This window comes from Martes martes (assembly GCF_963455335.1).
Source record: "Martes martes genome assembly, chromosome: 13".
In the NCBI taxonomy this organism is placed as follows: Eukaryota; Metazoa; Chordata; class Mammalia; order Carnivora; family Mustelidae; genus Martes; species Martes martes.
Genome location: NC_137901.1, coordinates 73,570,629 through 73,588,441, shown reverse-complemented (window position 1 = coordinate 73,588,441; position 17,813 = coordinate 73,570,629). Strand labels below are relative to the sequence as shown.

At 46.6% G+C, this 17,813-nt stretch overlaps 1 protein-coding gene across 1 annotated transcript in view; it reads left to right on the top strand.

Moving 5' to 3' along the window:
• The window catches only part of MYO18B (myosin XVIIIB), a gene marked incomplete at its 5' end in the record, with an annotated part of 220,584 nt that overhangs the window by 184,259 nt on the left and 18,512 nt on the right, over positions 1–17,813 (top strand). Inside the window, 2 exons of the mRNA XM_080821624.1 lie at positions 6,653–6,694; positions 8,038–8,175. Of these exons, the coding sequence (XP_080677750.1) occupies positions 6,653–6,694; positions 8,038–8,175 (180 nt within the window). The remainder of the gene's footprint in view (positions 1–6,652; positions 6,695–8,037; positions 8,176–17,813) is intronic.

The window sequence follows — 17,813 nt, the reverse complement described above, 5'->3', positions numbered from 1 at the left end:
TTTAATTTTTTGAGGATCCTCCCTACCATTTTCCACAGTGGCTATACCAATAATGCATGAGTATTCCCTTTTCTCCACGTTCTCGCCAACACTTGTTGTTTCTTATCCTTTTGGTTTTAGCCGTTGTGACAGGTATGAGATGAGAGCTCGTTGAGGTCTTGATACACATTTCCTGATGATGAGTGATGTTGAGCATCTTTTCATGTGTCCATTGGCCCTTGGTATGTCTTCTTTGGAGAAATGTCTGTTCGTATCTTCTGCCCACCTTTAACTGGATTCTTTGATTTTGGGGTGTTCAGATTGCTTTTCTAATACATGAATGTTATCAATGAAATAAATGGAAGTTATCAAAATAACAAAATAGGAAAGAGGCAGAGGACCCGTGCTCAGAGGTGTGGGTGCAGGGAGCATCTTGCCTGGGGAGTGAAATCCCGGGGGTGAGGTCGTGGAGGGTCACAGGCATCACTCCGGTCTCAGCTTATAGGGGCTCCTCTTGAGCCTTAAAGGGAACCTGCCCTCACCTTCACCTTTATAGGAGGTACCTTTACCTCTTTCCTCTCTTTCACACCCATCCAGCTTTTCTGAGCTCCAGACCCTCCAGCTCCAGGTCCCTGGGAATCCCCTCTAAACCCCTGAACCCCGGCTTCCTGTCTGCATTTTCACAATCTTCTGTCTCAGGAGGACTTTGTCCTGACTCTCTGCCCTCTGACTTGGATTTAAAAGAGATGCAGAGCTGAGATTTCCCCCGTAGCACAAGAATAGAGGGGCAACCGGGGGGAAAATTGCCCGCAAAGAAGTCTCGACGCATTCAATTGCACTGCAGTTAAACTGATTCTCAGCTATAAAAGACAATCCATGACTTGCTGGGCTGCAGAGGCACTGTCCAGAGCAGAGCCCCAGCTCCTACCCCCGGTAGGAGGCTGTCCTCTTCCCCATCCCGCTCCGCGCTGTACTTCCTGCTTAATTGTCTCGTCATCTGGGATATGTCTGTGGGTTGGATGGGAGCCCGAGGGTTTCGGCGAGGTACCTCTCCAAACTGAGCTCTCAATTAGGACTCGCACCCACCCTGGGGGGAGAGCAAGAGAGAGAGTGTGTGTGGTGTTTCTGCTGGAGGTAAGGTTTTTTAAGAGACTTGTTCAAATTATGAAAAGTCACATTTCCCCATGTTGGGAATTAGATCTGAGCGTAACAGGCCTTCCAGGCTGGAAACGCAGTTACGTGCTCAGAAAGCCAGGTGGCCCGTGTGGTGGAATTTAAACACGTGCCATCTTACACTCGGGCTCTGTGTTGTGCCTTAGATCATGGCATCAACCCTCGCAGATTAATGGGGAAATCCTTTAAGCTGGTCCCCTGGGGCCCGGAGCACGCTCATTACTCATGGAGGGAGGGATGCATCAGCTGAAAGCCTTGTCTATTCCTGGCTCAGGGTCTGCACTGCTCTGCCTGTCACCTTTCTGGGGGTTTGGGGTGCGGGGGGGTGGCAGTGTGAAGAAGTCAACGGACAGCCTCTGACTCCGAGGTCAGCTGAGAGTGCATCAATTCCAGCTGGCCCGGTCAGAATCGAATGCTCTAGAAAGGTGTCTTTTGCCGCTCTGTTGCATGTAAGCTGTATGTTTCTCAACATACATCCTTTTAACTGGGATAAAATTAGGCTGCAGTAGGATAAGTAGGAATATGTGGGTCTCACCACAGGTGGCCGCTGCCACTGAGGGCATCATTCTGAGTTGATTTATTTATCAGTGGGCCCAGACTCTGGCCGGACTCTAAAGGGTCCTGCTACCTAGGAGGGCAGGCTTTGGAACTGCTCACATTACTTTTCCTAAAATTCCCTTACCTTCTAATTTGCACCCTCTGAGCTCCCCTGCCTGAGTAATAAGCATGCCCAAGGCCTGGGGGAACAGCTTAAAGCTTTTTCTGTCATTCTGAGAAGGTTGATACACCATTTGCAATGACAACATGGATAGCTCACGTTTAAATGACATCATAGAAGCCATCTGGCTTTCCAAGTGTCCTTCTAGCTTGGGAGGCCTGGATACCCAGCTAATGGGGTTCACGGGGAGTCAGGGCTCCAACCTAGTTTATCCGCTCCTGCCTTATGGGAAATGATGGTTATTGGGATGAGAGGTATTCTCTGCTGAGGACTGACTTGGTGCAAGGCTATGCACCAGACATGGTCCTCACAACTTTTGAGGTTGGTACCTATTTTATGGACAAGGACGCTAGACTCAGAGAAGTTGAGGAGCTGACTTGGGCTCACCCAGCAAGTGTTGGGGCCATGATGGTCTCCAGGTCAACTTCACCTCCCACACTTCCAATGCACAGGCTCTGCTGTCATGTCCCAGGTACCCCTTCTTCCCCCTTTCTCTTGTCCAGGTCTTTGTTCTTTGCCAAGTAACTGGCCTGTCACACAGGTGCATGTGTGTCTGTCACTGTGGCTGGGAGCCAGTGCCTTCTTTTGTTACTTCCCAGACAATGTGTGCATTTAGACAGGAATTGTCTGACAAGGACTCACGCTAAAAGAATACGACAGAAGACATCTAATTAATTACCTTGCCTATCAACAAGCCCCCGTCCACCAATGTCTGGTACAAGTTCTTTGAAAGCCACATGCACCAAAGGTGAGAGAAAGAACCATCAATAGGTCAGGAGAAAGGGTTCTGTCCTGGCTCTACCACGGACAAGATCTGGACCAGGTCATCTGCCCTTCCTGGGCCTCTGCCAGTCCAATCAACATGTTAAAGTCTTTGTCATTGCCACCTGTATTCACCTTCCATGTTTTGTTTTTAAAGTTTTTATTTATTTATTTGAGAGAGAGAGAGAAAGAGAGCATAAGTGGGGTGAGGGGCAGAGGGAGAAGCAGGATCCCCCCTGAGCAGAGAGCCCGATGCGGGGCTCGATACAGAGACTCCGCAATCATGACCTGAGCTGAAGGCAGATGCTTAACTGACTGAGCCACCCAGCCACCCCTTCACTTTCCGGTTAAGACAGGAGGTAACAGTAAGAAATAGGCAAACATGGAGCTCACAGCCCAGAGACTCTTTCTTCATAGGGTAAAAGGATCAGTGGATTTCAAATTCCCTCTTAAGTGGAACCCTCCTCCCCCCCTTTTTTTTACACCAGCATTGAAAATTCTAGCTTAGCATGGAGTACAGAGATGAAGGTTCAAGGTCAAGCCTCCCTACTCAGGCTCTCTCCCTAACTCCTTGGAAGCCCCTGTAAGGTCTCCCAGAACACAAGGCCTCTGTAGACCATGGTGCACAAACTCCAGTGTCTACTAGGACTAATAATAATCTGTGACTTGTGAAGTCACTTTGGTGGGGATTTCTACCCATCTGGTTCAGTGAGTCTTAGGATCATTGCAAACAAAACTCCTGCTTCTGCCTGAATGCCTTTCCCCTCCCCCTACCTCCAAGCTGTAGACTACTACAGGTAAAGCTGTTAAGTGCCTTCTGTAGTTTATAAGGTGTGATGTGGTTTCCAGAAACCCTCCTCAACCCAGCAACTTTATTTTAAACCTACTCTGTTTTGTTGAGACCTTCTAAGATGGCAGGTGGTATGGGGCAGGGGCCACCCTCAGCCTGGATGGTAATAGATCAGAAGCTGACAAGCAGAAGGCCCAGCGGACCTTGACTTTAACCTCAGCAGTTCTGTGAAAATTCAGTGACATGGGTTCACAAGCAAAAGCAACCGGTACATAGATTAAAATGTCTATAGAAATGTAGGATTATTTTCAAGAAGCATTTATACCGATATCTTTTTATTTCTCATGGCTGGTTCTCTTCCAGAGTCACAGGCTTGGAAGGCACTTGTAAGGATTGCTGATAATCTTACGCTCTTACAAGATAGCTTCTTTAGATTCTTCGCCATTTTTTTCCCCACACGGTGATAAAGGGTATAATCGTCATTGATACAGCAGTGATGGGTCACGCCTGTTGCCTGCTTATTTCTCATTAAAAAAAAAATACACACATATATATGTATGTGTGTGTGTGTATATATATATATATACATGCTCAGAAAAAAATATATATATAGGCTCAGAAAACCCAGTGCTTTCTGTGAAGGCAGAAGCCAGCCCTGAGATTAGCTATTGCCATAGTCAGAGTCTGGCAGGAACCCCAGACACGTCCCAAAGGAGGGGGTCTAATAAAGGGACTATTTGCAAAGATATGGGCCCTGTGTAGAGAGGCACCAAGCATGGTACAGCACTCAGGGGCTCATAGCCATTTCTGGGAACATCCAGAAAGGGCTGTTGGGCAGGGGGAGCTCTGGCTTTTGGTTGAGGGCTAGAGCCAATGCCAGGAGAAGCAGTAGGTAGAATAAATACTCCAGGTTCCTCTCTTCCTTCCTCCCCTCCAGTGGCTATCCGAATTCCCTACTGGCCACACCCTGGGGAGGCCCATGGATATGGCCCATAGAGATCAGCCTCCGGGGCACATAGCAAAGTGGACGGCAGGAAGTGGGTGGGAAGGAGCAGAGAGAAGACATCTTGAAGTGAATGTCTCTTTATTCTGGGGTGAGGGGAGAACCCTTTCAGAAGGGGATAAATTTAAATGCTGACTTCAGCCATGGGGCTCACATGTATGGAATCAGCCAGGGTGACTAGTGGGTCACAAATTAACACCAGCACGTGCTTTGATTAGTGATCTTCTCCCATAAAGACTTTTCTGGGCTGGATTGCATTAAAGATTGTTGTTCAGTCAAATGAAGTATGGCAGAGAGAGCTTGGCTACTGCAGAGCTCAAGGCAAGCTGCTTTAGGATTGTGGAGAGGTTAGGTTTCCTGGACACCTACTAGGGACCTGTGAGCACAGCCTCTTTTAATCCAGAGTCCTGGAATCCTGGGGTGGGAAATGGGCTTGAAGCAACCCCCCACCCCACAACATGCCCAAATCCCACCTCTACTGCCACCAGCCTTTGCTCATTCTCCCAGCCTATGGCCACGAGAAAACTTATTCTGAGTATAACTAAGCCTCTCAATTAAGACACACCATTTACAACGCAATGGCTTGGGCCACAGGTGTCTTCATTTTTCTTTTTTTTCAATCAACATTCTAGAAGATTGAACCCTATTCACTGAACGCTCTGCTTCCCAAGGTCTTGTCTACCACATCCTTAGCTTCTCTGGTCAGCTGGAACCAGCGTCCTTAGCCTGGGGTCTGTGCCCAAGTAGTTCAAGGGAGGGGGGAGTCCAGGCTTGAGGTCTAGATGATATCGTGAACTCTCAGGTATTGGGCTAAAATTTGCATCAGTGTGCATTCAGAGAAGCAGAAGTGGAAGTTCCATAGTCCTATAAAAGATCCTTAGAGGGGCGCCTGGGTGGCTCAGTGGGTTAAAGCCTCTGCCTTTGGCTCAGGTCATGATCCCAGGGTCCTGGGATCGAGCCCCACATCGGGCTCTCTGCTCAGCAGGAAGCCTGCTTCCTCCTCTCTCTGTCTGCCTCTCCACCTACTTGTGATCTCTCTCTGGCAAATAAATAAATAAAATCTTTAAAAAAAATAAAAGGCTAAGTGGTATGTTAGGTTTTTGGGGTCCTTTGATCTTTCTTGCAACTACTCTGCTACTGTAGAGCAAAAGCAGTCATGGGCAAAATGGAAATGAGTCTCTGTGGCTGTGTTTTAATAAAACTTTATTTATAAAGACATCTGTCAGTTGGATTTGGCCCATGGCTGAAGTTCATTGAATTCTTAAAGCATTATCTGAGAGATCTTCTGGTCTGGCCTGAGCCCTGGGGCCAAAGGAATGAATAAGACATGCTCTTGGTTCAGGAGGGCCTCTTGCAATCCTGGTGGGGACAGACAGTTGTGAATACAAGCCCCAAGTCTGACCGGCCCTTGAGGGTAGGGACCAAGGAGACACAGGTACATCCCTCGGAGAAGCGATCACGTTTTCTATCCACAGAAAGAATAAATCTGGGAGGCCCTGGCCTGTGAACCTAGGATTCAAATGAGGTCTCAAGCATCTGAGGCATCTGAGGTCATGGTTTGGTGCCTACACCTGCACACTGGGCATCCATCTTCTGGTTAAGAGCATGAGGTTAATAGCTCTTACAGACCTGGGATTCAATGCTGTGTGACCTTGAACAAGGGTGCTAGTTTCCTTGTTCCATAAATGGACCTAGGCGGGATGGTTAGATGAGATCTTGTGGAAAGCGTATTTGTTGAATGAAGGGACATTCCCTCCAGAATAGCTACTCCTGTAATTAGTCTCGGAGTTTCCCAGAAGGCCCTGGAAAGCTGGACTCCTGCCCTCTTGTCTGATTCGCTAGCACTCACAAAGAACATAAGGCAAACGCACTGCTGTTGACAGTAATGACGGTGTTAATAATAGCAGTACGGGTTGTCCTAAAGCAAGAGCAGAGATAATGGTTGTTGCCTTTTAAGTAACACTATTTTATTTGTCAAGAACCATGCTGAGATCTTGATAAGGGTTATCTCACTTCACAGGAAGCATGCGCTCCACCACTCAGCCCCATTCCTAAACACATTCTATGAAGGAATATAGAGGGTCAGAGAAGGCCAGTGACTTGCCTGAGATCACACAGCAGCAAAGGTTGGAAGTGGGACTCAAACCCAAGTTGGTCTGACACCAAAGGCCACATTCTTCCCCTGGCAGCACAAGAATGACAGGCTCTTTTTTCTGTCTCCTTCTAGTGTCCAGACAGCAGTGGACTGTAGCAGCGGCAAAAAAGAGATGTAAGTTAACCCTGAGGAGAACTGAACAGTTAACATTGAAGTCAAGAACCAGCCCCTGGCTCTCTATGTCCAGTGTGCAGAGGGAACGTCCATTCCCACTTGGAGAATTACTGGCAATGCCCATGATAGCTCAGACTCCATGGTCATAACATATGGCACTGGGGACATGTTATTGAATGATGCAACTTGTTTTAGACAGAGAGGAGCCCATGACATATCCTGCCACCATCCCCCTCAAATACCTTTAATGGCTCCTTATTGCCTCAGAATAGACTTTATAGATTGGCATTTGAGACCCACACATATCTGATCCTTACTTCCTTCTCTATCTGGGACTCCTTCTTTCCATATCATCCATGCCCTGTCCCTTTCCAACCTCCATATCTATGTGTATGCTGTACCTTCCAGCTCAAATTCCTTTCTCCAGGTCCTTCATGGTCAAGACTCAACCTTCAGACAAGTTGTGACTCAACTATCATTACTTAATGCCTTCCCTTATGTCTCCAAGGAGTAAAACAATGCTCCTTCCTTATCCTCCTACTCTGTCCCTCTCTGTGGTATTGATAATTTTCACCTTTATTTTATGCTTATTTCTATAGGTGTGTACTCTGCTAAGATGGAGTCTTGAGGACAGGGTCAATGTTGGGTTCATGTTTACAGCTCCTTCCCCTGGTGCCCTGCATAGAGTGTTCTATGAACAAGCAAATGAATTTATAGACAGACACAAATAGTGATATAGGTAAAGATAATGATATACATATCAATATTGATATAGATATCAATAGATATAGTTGCATGAGTATATAAACCAGAAAATAAAATAATCATTGAGTACCCACATCTATGACAGGCCCACACAAGGCCTTATTTCAGAACTAGGGAACATAAAAGTAAAGATATTCTGGTTAGGGCAGGCAGAGAGTTAACACTTGACATATTCCATGGACATATCATTTGGTGTAAAATTCAGTGCCAAATTTTACTCTGAAATCAGAGTTGTCTCAAGATCTGTATCAGAGTATTTACATCCCCAAAGAAGAGCTGCATTTAGCATCATGGGCACTGGAATCACAGAAACCAGAGTTTGCATTCCACCTTCATCACTGGCTAAGTGGGTGACCTTAACAAGAACAAAGTTGGCCTCCTCGAATCCTGTTACTCTCACCTATGTAATGGGGACAGCACTGGCTCCCATCTCTCAGGGATGGTACTCTGAGCACTGATGAAGTTTATGCATATACGGCACTTAGCACATGCCTGGCTGATGCTTAGGGGTGACTATCTAGTTATTGCTGTTACTGTGGTTGTCATCATGATGACGGCATCCTGTCTTCTGGTTCCAGAGATAACGTCTCCATCCTCAGCTCCCAGCCAGAGGGCAGTCTGCAGTCCTGGTTGAGTTGTACTCTGTCCCTGGGCACGGATACCATGAGGACCCCCTCTCGACAGTCAGCCAGCAGCAGCCCCATCCTCAGCTCCAGGTAAGAGTATGACCCTGCTGCCTCTGGGTGGCCGGTAGCTTGAAGAATCTCATACTTTGAAGGTCGTTGTTCATGTCTTCCATCTTCTCCAGCTAAGGCAAGGAGAAGCATGGCCACAGACATTGTGAGCTATGACCCTGCCACTTCTTAGCTGAATGGCTTTAGGCAGGTTGGTTATCCTCTCTGAGCCTTCATTTCCTTATCTAGGCAACAGGAAATATAATTTTGTTTACTGCTCCGAACTGTTGAAATGATGAGGATCTGATGCCCCCCTCCCTAAAGCATGGTTCTCCGGATGATTTTTAAATAGCATGTGGTGAACATTTTTTAAAATAACTGTGGATTTATTATAGTTGCCTTCTATCTAAAGCAAGTCCTACTTGTCTACAATTTATAGATTGTTCTGGATTTAAAGTTTTCTTTTGTAAACCTATTCATTTAAGCGTTTCTGTATTTTGGAGTTTTTTAATGGCAAATCAGTATCGAGACAGTTAGGCTGGATGATATCTCCCTCAGAGATTTTAGCTTTGTTCTGAATGTCAAGGTTTTATATTTTCCCCACCACAGAGGGAGATGGATTCAGTTACGGCCTGAGACGAAACTCTTGCAGATCTGTGGGATTGCCAACAATAGGTTCCTCTGACAGCCGGGCCTTGGGAGCCACTCTTAGTTTAGGACTTAAATCCATCTTCACTCTTGTTTTTCTGCCAGCTTCCTTTCTCTCAGTTCATTTGGTTTTCCTTTTCAAGGGCGGCCCTCTTGTAATTAGGAGCTAATGGCCATAAATCAGAAATTATGGATTAAGCAGATGCGTAATTAAGATGAAATGCACACTGCTTTTGTGATAACAGGAGAACCAATGTGATAAAGTAGAAAGAAAAGTCCCAGACTCAAGGAACAAATGCAGACAACCTCTTCCTGACTTGAAATATGTTTGCTCTGAAGGAGGTGGGGGCACCGTCTCTACAAAAAGAAGGGGGTGGAAGTTCACGCTAACCTTTTGGGCATATTCGGCAAATGGCAAATGTCTGACGCATGCCTGCAGATAATCTTAGGCTGAAAAATTTGACGTTGAAAATATCAGAGGCTCTAAGAGTGGGGCTGCATCTGGGGAGTTAATTAAAGCAAGATTATCTGATTACTGCTCTTAATTAAAAACAAAGGCCTGTATGGAGAAAGGGCCATCTCCTCCATGAACCCCAAAGGATGAGGACTTTTTCTCTCCTGATAAATACATACCCCTTTTTTCCCCCATCAGCCAGTGTAGAAGGCAACAGAAACAGCACTGGGGGTGGCTGTAACAGGATGGGAATGATCATTAACACAATATCTGAGTTTTGTAATTAACAGTTGGACAGACATACCTCACTGTATTGTGTTCATGGTATTGCATGGTCAGATATCACGTTTCTTACAAACCAGAGGTTTGTTGAGTCAGTCAGTGTCATTTATCCAACAACATTTGCTCTGTCTCTCTGTGTCACATTTAGTAATTCTTTCACGATTTCAAACTTTCTCCTTACTATTATATTTGTTATGATGATCTGTGATCAATGATCTTTGATGTTACTGTTTAATTATTCTGGGGCACCACGGATAACATGTCCATATAAGATGGCGAACTTAATCAGTAAATGTGTGTGTTCGGATTGCTCTACTGACCAGCCGTTCCTCTCATCTCTCTCCCTCTCCTTGGGCCTCCCTATTCCCTGAGACATAACAACATCCAAATTAGGCCCATTAATAACCCTACGGGGGCCTCTAAGTGTCCAAGGGAATGGGAAAATCACACGTCTCTCACTTTAAATCAAAAGCTAGAAATGATTCAGCGTAGTGAGGAAGGCACGTCAAAAGTTCCAAGGGGCTAAAAGCTGGGCCTCTTGTGCCAAACACTTGGGCATATGCTGGACACAAAGGAAGAGATCTTGAAGGAAATGACAAGCGCGACTCTGGGGAACAGACGACTGATAAAGAAAATAAACAGCCTTCTTGCTGATCTGGAGAAAGCATGCGTGGTCTGGATGGAAGATCAAACATGGCACAACACTCCCTGAAGCTGAAACCAAACCCAGAGCAGGGCCCTGACTCGCTTCCATTCTCTGAAGGCTGAGAGATGTGAGGGGCTGCAGAAGGAACGTCTGAAGGTAGCCAAGGTTGGTTCACGAGGTTTAAGGAAAGACGCCATCTCCATAACACAGAAGTACAAGGGGCAGCAGCAGGTGCTCATGTAGAAGCTGCAGCAAGTTCTTCAGAAGCTCCAGCTGAGATCATCCATGAAGGTGGCTACACTCAAGAACAGATTTTCAGTATTGATGTAAGAGCCTCCTATCTGAGGAAGACGCCATGGAGGACTTTGGAGCTAGTGAGGAGAAGTCAGTGCCTGGCTTCCAAGCTGCAAAACACGGGCTGACTCTCTTATAAGGGCTAATGCAGCTGGTGCCTCTGAGTGGAAGCCATTGCCTATTCTGCAAACCCTAGAGCCCTGAAGCATGATGCTGAGTCTACTCCACCCACGCTCTGTAAATGGAACAGCAAAGCCTAGATGACAGCACCTCTGTTTACCACACAGTTTACTGAATATCTTAGGCCCACCGTTGAGACCTGCTGCTCAGAAAAAAAAGAGGTGCCTTTCAGAGTATCACTGCTCATTGGCAGTGCACCTGGTCACCCAGGAGCTCGGATAGAGTGGAGATGTATGGCATTAATGTTGTTTTCATGCCTACTAACATAACATCCATTCCTGCAGCCTGTGGGCCAAGGAGTCATTTCATCTCTCAGGTCTTATTATTTAAGAAATACTTTTGAAAGGCTAGAGATTCTGTAGATATTGTGTCCTCTGATGGGTCTGATGGGGCAAAGTAAACTGGAAACCTTCTGGAAAAGGTTCACCATTCTAGATAACTCTAAGGACTTTCCTGGTTCATGGAAGAGGTCAAAACAGCAATGTTAATAGGAGCATGGATGAGGTTGATTCCAACCTTTGTGGAGGTCTTGGAGGGGTTCAAGACCTCAGTGGAGGAAATAGCTGCAGATGGGGTAGAAAAAGCAAGAGAACTAGAATTAGACATGGACCCTGAAGATGGGATCATAACTCTTGAGAAAACTCAAAGCAATGAAGATTTGCGTCTCGTGGATGAGCAAAGAAGGTGGTGTCTGGAGATGGGAAGTGCTCCTGGTGAGGATGCTGGAAGACTGGTAACATGACGACAAAGCATTCAGAATGTTCCACACACTCCGTCAATAAGGCAGCGGCAGGGCTTGAGAGGACAGACTCCAATCTTGAAAGAAGTTCTGCTATGGGTAGAATGCTATTCAACACTATTGTCTGCTATAGAGAAACCCTTCATGAAAGAGAGTCCATTGACATGGCAAAAGTTGTGTTGTCTTATTTTAAGGAACTGCCACAGCCTCCCCCAACTTTCAGCAGCCGCCCCTGATTCATCAGCAGCCATCAGCCTGGAGGCAAGACCCTCCACCAACAAAAGCAAGATGACCCGCTCAAAGCTCAGATGATAGTTAGCATTGTTAGCAACAAAGTATTTTTTCACTAAGGTATGTACTTAATTATGCTTTTTTAAAATTTTTTTTAAAGATTCTATTTATTCATTTGACAGAGAGAAAGATCACAAGTAGGCAGAGAGAGGAAGGGAAGCAGGCTCCCCACCCAGCAGAGAGCCCGATGCGGGGCTCGATCCCAGGACCCTGGGATCACGACCCAAGCCGAAGGCAGAGGCCTCAACCCACTGAGCCACCCAGGTGCCCCTTAATTATGCTTTTTTAAGACAAAGCTATTGCACATTTAATAGACGACAGGATAGTGCAAACAGAACTTTATGTGCACCAGAAATGAATTTGACTCGCTTTTTTGAGATATTTTATCACAGTGGTCTGGAATGGAGCCCGAACGTCTCTGAAACATGCCTGTGGTAGCATGCATGATAAGGGTCCTTAGCCTTCCGGTTATGCTCTAAGTTGTTCGTCACCCATATGAGTGGGGGATGGAAGTCTGTGGGGGTTTGGGTACATGGGCTGAGCTCACAGCAGGTGGATTCCTCCCCTCCCTTGGCTCCCTTGCAGCAGCGAGATTTGGGAAGAGATTTCTTAACTCCTCTATCCATGTTTCTTTGTGAATAAGCCTGGGTTGTTGTCAGGTTAATGAGATGATGCACAAATGTGTCATCGCTCAGTGCCCCCGGCACCTAGAACAAGTTCAAGAAAATTCACTTTGTTAGTGTTGGTATCTACTTGATGCCCAGAGGAAACCCAAAGATGGACATTACTCCCATGTGACAGAAGAGGGATCTAAGGCCCACAGTCTTACCTTACTGCTATAGCTGTGCCTTGGGCAGAGTCTGTCCTCGGCACCTGCAGGCAGCCCTGTCCAGAGCCTATCCCCCCCTTTCCTTCCCTATTCCTTTTCCAAGTCCTCAGGCTTGGCCCGGTACACCTCAGAGCATTGGTGCCTGCACCAAGTACAGTGATGGGGCAGGAGGCAAGGAGGGACCATAAGCTCCCTGTCTGTTTTCTTTAGGTCTGCCTGCCTGGGGCTGGCATTCAGTTGGTGCTCGATAAATGTCTGTTGAGGAGGCGCCTGGGTGGCTCAGTCAGTAAAGCATCTGACCTGATTTTGGCTCAGGTCATGATCTCGGGGTCGTGAGATGAAGCCCTGCATTATGTTCCTGAATGTGGAGCCCGGTTGAGGTCATATCTCAGCACGGACTGTGACTCATGGAGGGTCGGTAACTGATCAGTGTCCCATAGCAGGTAAGAAAAGCCAGTCTTCAAGCCCAAATTCAAATGCCTCCAAAGCCTGTATTTGGATTTCCTGCACTACCATGGCTCTCTGACATTTATCCTACAAATTTTACTGGCAAACAACTGTTCTTAATACTAAAACTGCGTAAGGATTATCATTCAACACTCAGCATCGATCCAGAAGATGACTACTGAGCGCCAGATCCCACAGCAGGAAGCCCTGAAATTTTTGAGCACTATCCTTGGAACATGTTTACAATTTTAAGATCTGAGAACTTCTGAGTGGGAAGGAACCGCCAGGATTATCTGACCCTCTTTGCTCATTATGCAGATGGGGAACACAGAGGTCTGTGGAGGGAAGTATCTTACCCAAATTTATAGGAAAGTCTGAGCTTAGAGCTCAGGTGCCTTCTAGCTCTTTCTAACTGCACAAGTCATCTATGAATTCTTCCTCCCTTCAAGAACTTAAAATATAACAGAAAAGACTAAAATCCTATTTTTTTTAGGGAGAGAGAGTACACACGCATTCAAGTGGGGGAGAGGTAAGGGCCAGAGAGGGAGAGAGAGAATCTCAAGCAGGCTCCACATCCAGCACAGAGTCTGACGGGGACTCAGTCTGACGACCCTGAGATCATGACATGAGCAGAAATCAAGAGTCGGTTGCTTAACCGGCTGAGTCACCCAGGTACCCCTAAAGCTAAAATCCTCTTAACCATGCCCCCAATCTCAGCTCCCTTCCTAAGGTTATCTACTACCGTCCAGTTCAGTATGCCCCCTTCCATATTTTTTCCCGTGGATTTTTAAACATGTATGCACCTAGTACATTTGTTGTCTAATACATATATTCTAGAATATAGAATGTATTTGTGGGCTTTTAAAAGATATAAATGCACATAGGATGTACCTTATGTGCCACATAAATTCTTACCTTGTGCTTCTTTCCCTCTACAGTATATTCCAGCAATCTTTCTTTATCAGTATGCCTAGGCCGGTCTCATTTTTTTCCAGTCCCACAAAAGATCTTCAAGTCATGCTACCGTTTATTTCATTAAAGTCATCTTCTTTCACGTTCAGCATTTTCTGGGTATTAACTCTGAGCCTGCAAGCCTTTAAAACACACACACACACACATACACACACATTCTTATTCACATGGGTGCGTGATTTGGTGGGTCTAAGGGAGTTGCCTGTTAAACTTGGCTGGATGCTACCAGATCGTCCCTGTGTCCTTTCTGCTTAGGAGAGGATGGCACTCCTGTATCCCCAGCCCCATGCTACCTGGCACCTCGTGGGGCTCAATAAATAAGTCTCTTGGACATTTCAAATTAGACTGAGAAAGAAGGTCACTTTAAAAACAGAAGAGAGAGAGAAAGCAGTCTTCTGCCAAAAAAATAAAAGCATTCCCTGCATTATTTATAAGGGGCCGTCAACTCAAGAGAAATACACCTAAAGCCTTATGATTTACAGTCCAGGAGTCATGCAGCTGCTGCTGATAAATGCAAGAGCTTCTGGAGATGGAGACACTAAATTACCTTTGTGGCCCCCAGAGAAGAAGTTTATGGGGTTGGTGGTGGCAGTCACACTTGGCTTAGATTCTCTCCTAACCTCTGGCAGCAGCTGGTGCCAGGGCCGTCCAGGGACAGGTCCGCTCACCTTGGCCCCTGCCGTGTGCCTGACCTCTCCTGCCTCTGCCCTTGCTAGAAAAGTGTGAAAGTGGGGGGCCTCTCACCACTTCCTTCTTGTCTTCAGAGTACATCGGTCTTTCCCTCCTTCACTGTAGACCCTCTTCCTCACCCTGCAGCCCACTGTGGTCTTCCTTTTCCTCCCTTTTGGAGCCAGTCTTCTCCAAAGTGGGGTTCCACACACACTGTCTGCACTCATACCCTCCCCCATTCCTGCCACTGAGAGCCTGGTCCCTATCCCTCATTGAAACTTTCCTCACCATGTCAGCAGCTTCTGAAGGGACAGATGGGGGGGACGTTCTCTGGTCTTGGTCTTTCTCTGCACTGAGAAGTTGGCAAAGTGTCAAACACGTCTCTGTTTACTCAGCCTTGTAGATGTTTCTGCTCCTTGGGGCTCCTCAAACCTCTTTTCTGGTCTTTGCCTTCCCACCCCAGCCCCCAAATGTGAGGGGTCATGGGGTAATGCCCTCACCTGGCTGTTTTGCTCTCTACCTGATCCCAGATGATCCCCGTGTGATTTTACATTCCCCACTGTAAATGGGCAAACCCCAGTCTAAACCTCCAGCTCTTAAGCTCTCCCAGGTTTTAAATGGAGACATCGTATCTAATTGTCTGCACTGAGGAGATGACCTCTCCCTGGTGTCTTAACTTGACATATCCGGGAGGAAGTTTCTGCCTTCCCGTCCACTCTGTGTTATCAGTATCATTTGGAGGTTCTATCGTTCTATTGTTCATAAAGCCACCCAAACTGGGCCTTCTCAGACTATCAACCCCTCTCCTTCATCCTCATAGTCAACAGATCCCCAGATCTTTCTTATTCTTCTCTTCTCCCTTACTCTTGGCTCTCTCTTCTTCCATCCTCACTGCCAACACCTGTAAGTCAGGCTGCTGTCATTTCTGTCCTAGAAGCTGACAAAGAGCTTCCAATACCATCCTCCCTTGGTCCATCCTTTACACTTCAGCCCGTCTGATCCCTTTAAAGTAAAAGTCTTGGGGTGCCTGGGTGGCTCAGTGGGTTAAAGCCTCTGCCTTCAGCTCAGGTCACGATCCCAGGGTCCTGGGATCGGGCCCCGCATCGGGCTCTCTGCTCAGCGGGGAGCCTGCTTCCCCCCACCCCTCTCTGCCTGCCTCTTTGCCTACTTGTGATCTCTGTCTGTCAAATAAACAAAATCTTAAAAAAAAAAAAGAAAAGAAAAGAAAAGAAAAAGTCTTGCTGCAGTGGCTTCCCATCTCACCGCAAGCGTCAGCAGACTCCTGCCTACAGGCCAAATCTGGCCCTTGACCTGTTTTTATAAATAAAGTTTTATTGGAACCCAGCCATGTCCACGTTTCTGTTTTTGATTTTGCATATTATTTTTCACTGTTTCTGCACTGTGATGGCAGAACTGAGTAGTTGCAGTAGAGAACAGATGGCCTCTAGGCCAAAAATTATTGCCGTCTTCCCTTTACAGGAAAACTTTGGTGATCCCTTCCCTCCAGGATAGAACAGGATGGAATTCAAGCACCTTAGCAGGCTTACAGTGCCCTACATGATGTGGCTTTTGCCTGCCTTTCTGGTCTCATTCCCTCCATCTCTTCTTCATACTTGGTGCCCCATATGGATTATAGCTCTCCCTCATCCACTACACTCTTACCCTCCTCTTTGGTCTTTTGTCCATGATATTCCCTCTGACTGGACACCCTTCTGTTTCTTCACTTAACTCTTACTCATCCTCCAAGACTCAGCTCATGGATTCCTTGCCTCAGGAGGCTTCCCCGATGCCCTGGCTGGGTCAGGAGGTGACTACATAGTCCTACAGACCCCATAGTGCTCACCATATCATGCTGAGATTATCTGCTCAGGTGTCTTTCTCCCTCATGAAGTTGTAAGTCTTTTAAGGAAACAAATCTTATCCTTTTCTTCTTGTACCTCAGCACCTAGTACAGTGCCTGACACATAGCCTATACTCAATAAATATTCATGGAGCAAATGAATGACAGTGAACAGAAGTTAGATGGCCCTCACAAGTGTGGTTTGAAGGATGATGCTAATATCAACACCATGGGTGGACTTGCCAGACTGTTTGACTCTCTCCAGCATTGATGGAATATAGTGGAGGATACTCAAGGTCTGGGCCCCAGCTCCCCCAGAGTAAAGACTGAGGGCAGAGGTGAGTGTTAAGCCAGATCAGGCAGAGATCTTGAAGACACATTTCAAAAGAGGTAAGGGGAGAACAATGGACTTTGCAGTGTGATAGACCTGGTTTCCAATCCCAAGTTCTTAGCCACCTGACAGCCCCTCTTCCAGGCTTCTATTCTCTTTGCAGGATTGAAGAAATAACAGCTATAGCAGTGGCTGGTAGAATCCCTGACATGAATTTGGTGTTTAATAAGCAAGAGTTCCCTTCTATCCTCCTTCCTTCCTCCCTGGCCAGGCTGGGTGGTGCTGTTCTGGGAGGCAGGGATACTGACAGACAGGCAGGACTAGGGAAACATAAGTCTGGGTTCTAATAATCCCACGTGCCCGAGACTGTGGAAGTGAGCCGGACTTGCAGCAGAAAACCATGAGCACAACAAATAATCCCTTGCCAGTGAAAGTGGAGTGTCAGTGAACAGAGTTACATATGTTGAACCTGATGTGTTTGAGGATGTTCAAGTGGAATCATCCAGAGGTTTTGAACTCTGGGCTCGATCTATGAAGATTCCAGGACTTCTCTGCATAATGTTGGGATTTGCTGGGGGGGGGTGGTATACATGACATAAAACCCAACTCAACCTGGCTTGTACAAAATGAAAACTAGTATTATGTCATGCAGCTTAGAAACCAAAGGTAGATCTAGCTTCGGACATTATTGGACCCAGGGATTCAAAAATGATTGTGGGGATTTGATCCCTCAGCAACCTCTCTGCCCTATTCTTCTCAACACTGACTTTTTTGTAAGGTAGCAAGATGGCGGCCAAGATCTTCTAGCTCAGCCTGTACCACTCAGAGTTCAAAAGTAAAGTGGGCTTCTCTCTTCAAAACAGTTCCACCAAAATCTTGAGCTTGACTTTTATTGGCCCAAAGGGAGTCACATGTCTTTTTGTGAACCAGTCAGAATGAATAAGGAGAAGAAAGGAGTCTCTTGCCCTAGGCTCAAGTTGGTGTTCTCACCTGGTTCTGGGAGATGGAGTTATTCCCGCCCAAACCACAGGAACACGGGGGGGAGGAAGGGTTTCCCC